A 4,683-nucleotide genomic window follows, 5' to 3' on the forward strand; every position below is an offset into this window, starting at 1 on the left:
GTCACCATTTCTTTCTATGTCATAATTGTTTTTATTAATTTCATAATCTTTTTATTGAACAATTTCGACTGTTTAACCTCATAATTAAGTATGGATGTCACAATTCGGACTTTTTATATCATAATTATGACTTCAAATCATAATTTCTATTATATGGACATGGACTTAAGAGTTTGTCAAAATTTTTACTTTCCTATATGATTTAGTCAGTATGTCCAAATTTCGACTTGTCATAATTATAATTTAGTACGTTGTAATTTCTTTCTATGTCATATTACAACTTTTTATTGAATAATTTCGACTTTTTAACCTCATAATTAAGTACGTATGTCATAATTCGGACTTTTCATGTCATAATTTCGATTATATGGACATAATGGACTTGATTTTTTACATTCATCTCATATAATTTAGTATGTCATAATTTCAAATTGCGTAAAGCATTTTTTTTTTATATGGCAGAAATGGAAATTCCATTCTGTGTAAATAAGTACCGTGACTGGACATCAACAACAGTCATTGTTTGCGTGACTGTGCCTTTAAGAAACGCTCGGCTGGTGACGTCAGCTCATGACGCGCTACGCACGGTGGGCAGGAAGAGTGCGCGCGGCGCGTGTGTGTGTGAGTGTGTAAGAGAGCTGTGGAGAGAGAGGGAGGGAGAGAGAGAGAGAGAGAGAGAGAGGGGCGCATTGATCTCTCGCGGAGACACGGAACAAGCTCCAGCACGATGCGCTTCTGATGCGGAATCGAGCTCATTCTCACCGCAGAACACGCTTCGAGCAGGAGCACACGCGGCCGCGCGCCCGAACCCGGAGTTTGGACCGGATTCATGCGGATTGAGCCCAAAGCGGGTGCACGCGGCGCGTTTCAGACCAGAGAGATAGAGCGCGCGCACGCACGCGCGACCGAGAGACCGTGCCCGTGCCCGTGCTGAAGGAGCCATGAGAGAATACAAAGTGGTCGTGTTGGGCTCCGGTGGCGTGGGAAAATCCGCGCTAACCGTGCAGTTCGTCACCGGATCCTTCATCGAGAAGTACGACCCGACGATAGAGGACTTTTACCGCAAGGAGATCGAGGTGGACTCGTCGCCGTCGGTTCTGGAGATCCTGGACACCGCCGGTACCGAGCAGTTCGCCTCAATGCGAGACCTGTACATCAAGAACGGCCAGGGCTTCATCCTCGTTTACAGTCTGGTGAACCAGCAGAGCTTCCAGGACATCAAGCCCATGCGGGACCAGATCATCCGGGTCAAGCGCTACGAGCGGGTTCCGATGATCCTGGTGGGGAATAAGGTGGACCTGGAGGGCGAGCGGGAGGTCTCCTCCGGGGAAGGCAAAGCCCTGGCGGACGAGTGGAACTGCCCGTTCATGGAGACCTCGGCTAAAAACAAGGGTTCTGTGGACGAGCTGTTCGCGGAGATCGTGCGGCAGATGAACTACGCGTCGACGCCCGGCGGAGGCGATCAGTGCTGCTCCTGTGTGATCCTCTAAACACGGGCGCCGTTGCTCGGTGCTTGTTCTCGTCTGTTGCCATGGTGAGTGAGAGAGCCTCGCGGCAGTAACGGCCAGAACCAACTGACGAACCAGCGAGCGCGCGAAGTTCGAAGCTCGAGGACAAACGTCACAAACATTCAGTGTGGAACGCCGAGTCCGCCACACACAAACACTGTCACGCGTGTGAGAGCACAGCTCGAGATGCGGACTTTAAAAGTCGTAAAATTCTAAATTGTTGAATTCATTGACACAAAGAGACATAATGTCATAATTTTCTCTCATAATTTCGTCTTGATATGCCAAGTTCTGCGTTTTGTGTCATCGTTATTACTTAAGTGTCTCATAATAATGACTTTCATTTTCAATTATATGACTTAGTATGTAAAGTATGAGAAGTCAAAATTACAACTTGGCATGTCAGTTTTGATTTTGAACATCATTTTGATAGGCCTTGTTGTCTCTTAGTGTCTCATAATTATGACTTAGTATTTCAATTTTGACTTTCGATTTCAATTACATGATTCAGTATGTCATAAGTATGAGACGTCAAAACTACGACTTGGTATGTCATAATTTCGATTTAGTATGTCAATTTCAACATTTTATCTTATCATTTTTGCTTTCGATCTCAGATGCGACTTTTTATCTCCTAATTTCGTCTTATGTCATAATTAAGATTTACCAAAGTATGATTTTTTCTTCTTGTGTGGTGGAAATGACGTCCGTGTAGTTACGGAGACACTTCAGGCAAAAGGGAAGATTCTGTCATGATTCGCTCACACTATGACTGATCGAGCGACAGACTCACCTTTATAAAGTCAGTCATATGGTTTTTGATAAACGCGTACGATGACAGAGTTGTCAGTTGTGTGTGAACTGTCCCTAACATGTCTTGCACACGACACAAGAATATTAACCCAGTGTTTACATGACAGAATACTTGAATGTTCTGAGATTATATATATGAATATAGACAAACCAACACATTCGGCACTTGAGGGGTTTGTGTGTGTGTGTGTGTGTGTGTGTGTGTGTGTGTGTGGTTGTCGTCTGCAACACAGACCAGTGCTAGTAATTGTTTTTATTGTATTTTGTTCTGGAGGTGTTGCAGGATTTCTGTTCTGTTGAGCTACGTGTCTCCTCACGAGGAGGAGGAAGAGGAGGAAGAGGAGCCTTGGAATAGTGGATCACTCTTCAGGAATTCTGCGAAGATGTCATTGATGTCAACACAAGTGTCTTGCACTCTCAACTGGAACTTAAACCCCAAAAACGTGGACCTCTGAGACACACGGGAGGATCGGCTCTGTTTGGAAACCCTTGTTGTGAATCTTCTAAAGTATTGAAACCACTTCCTCCTCCTGAGCGCTGCACGAGGACTTATTTACTGTTCTGACGCGAGGATCTGTACGTCATCGTCGCGGCGAGTGCCTTCCAAAAAGCTGAGTTTTGTGCCAACCTGCGAGGAGACTCGGTGCGAGGACATCCACACACACACACACACACACACACTTACGCTTGCCGATGGTTTCTGGGGCCGGACGACGCTTTAAAGGAACGTTGTTTTGTTTTGGCCTTTGAGTAAACACCTTCTTGGCTTTCCTCCTCATATAATACGACACAGGTACCGAAGCCCTCAGACTCAACGCCACAAACCACTGTCTCCAGTTTTGAATCAGATCTGTTTTGTTTTTAACAAATGTGATGTACCATTGAAATTCTAATCTGATTGTACGTTTAATTTCAGACTAGCGTTTTAACCGCTGTCTGATTGTTTTAAAGAGACTTTTAATACATGCATTTTTAAAAAACCTCCTCATGCACAGTGTGTTGTTTGCCCTCCTCTCAGTTCGTGGTGAGAATGAATGAATGCAAACCTCATAACCGTAATTATGCATCGTTTGATTGACAGGTCCGATCCCTAGGGACGGACTGTGATGATCCTGTAAACGCGTACGGTGTTCGGATGGGTCTGGGAATGAAGGTTTCGGATGGAGTTGCAGTGCTGGGTCATGTGACTCGAGGGTCATGTGACCGGAGGGCCTGACAGACACACTCCTCTTGTAAAACACATGCCGTGGATGTTTGGTCACGGTTCAGAAATAGCATGTTGAACATCACATAATTATACGTGTGTGAAGCTTCGCTGTGCTTCAGTCCTGCGTCCCGCACGGGTTCACACACTCCTCTGAGCCTCGGGCGCCCTGGCCTCGCTGCGGCTCGATGTGTGCTTTCAGAAACACTGGTGACGCTTTACAGTACGGTTCAATACTTAATGCATTTTGTTAGAGCATTTATTAATCTGTGTTAATGTTAGCTCATGTAATACAGCTGTTCATGTTAGTTCACAGTGCAATAATAATGTTACAAATACAACCTTTGATTTTAATAACGTATTAGTTCATATTGAAATTAATATTAACTTCAGATTAATAAATGCTGTAGATGTATTGGTCATTCTTAGTTCATGTTAATTAATGAACCTTATTGTAAAGTGTTTCCGAATCATTGTGTTGGTCAGTTCACGCTAACTTTGATGCTGTCGTCCTTCTCTCGCCCTCGTCTCCTCCTGAAAGAGGTCATTAGAGGTCACAGTTTTGGACCCCATTGACTTCCATCTCTCGGACCAGAGACCGCCACAGGCTGGGTGTGATGAGGGCGAGTGTGTGTGTGTGTGTGTGTGTGTGTCTGCATGAGCGATGCTGACACGTCTAAAGCAGAGGAAGTTCAGAACGAACACTTTCCTCCTCGTTCTCTCTCTCCAGCGCCTCTCGGCGGGTCGAGTTTCACTTCCCGACTGCGTGTCAGTGTGTGTGTGTGTGTGTGTGATGTTGAAGTGTTTGAGTAACGCATCAGCTGATCTGTGGTCAGTTTGCTCCGTCACAGGTCTTCTGGTGTCAGAGTCATGTGATCTGAGATGTGCTTCTCTGTTTAAAGGGCTGCAGTGTGTGTGTGTGTGTGTGTGTGTGTGTGTGTGTGTTGCAGGAAGCTGCTTCTGAATGACAGTGACTGGCCAAGCCTGTAAAACCAGCACAAACATGCACATATTTCCAGTCTGATTGCCTGTGGATCTGTGGAGCTTTTGTCGTGTTGTTGAGCGTGTGTGTGTGTGTGTGTGTGTGTGTTGCAGGAAGCGTTGCAGCACAGCTTGAGAGTGTGTGTGGGTGTTGTTTCTGTGTGCATGTCTCTTTCC

General features: G+C 45.4%; 1 protein-coding gene across 1 annotated transcript; it reads left to right on the forward strand.

The window, feature by feature from the left end:
- Window positions 1-589: 589 nt before the first annotated feature.
- rap2b (RAP2B, member of RAS oncogene family) lies at window positions 590-3,672 on the forward strand. The gene is made up of 2 exons (XM_081373181.1): window positions 590-1,534; window positions 2,596-3,672. Exon 1 carries the CDS (start codon window positions 942-944, stop codon window positions 1,488-1,490), a length of 549 nt encoding a protein of 182 aa, XP_081229307.1. The 5' UTR covers window positions 590-941; the 3' UTR covers window positions 1,491-1,534; window positions 2,596-3,672.
- Window positions 3,673-4,683: the final 1,011 nt, after the last annotated feature.

The sequence above is a fragment of the Scardinius erythrophthalmus genome (genome assembly GCF_964197995.2).
Source record: "Scardinius erythrophthalmus genome assembly, chromosome: 8".
NCBI classification, from domain to species: Eukaryota; Metazoa; Chordata; class Actinopteri; order Cypriniformes; family Leuciscidae; genus Scardinius; species Scardinius erythrophthalmus.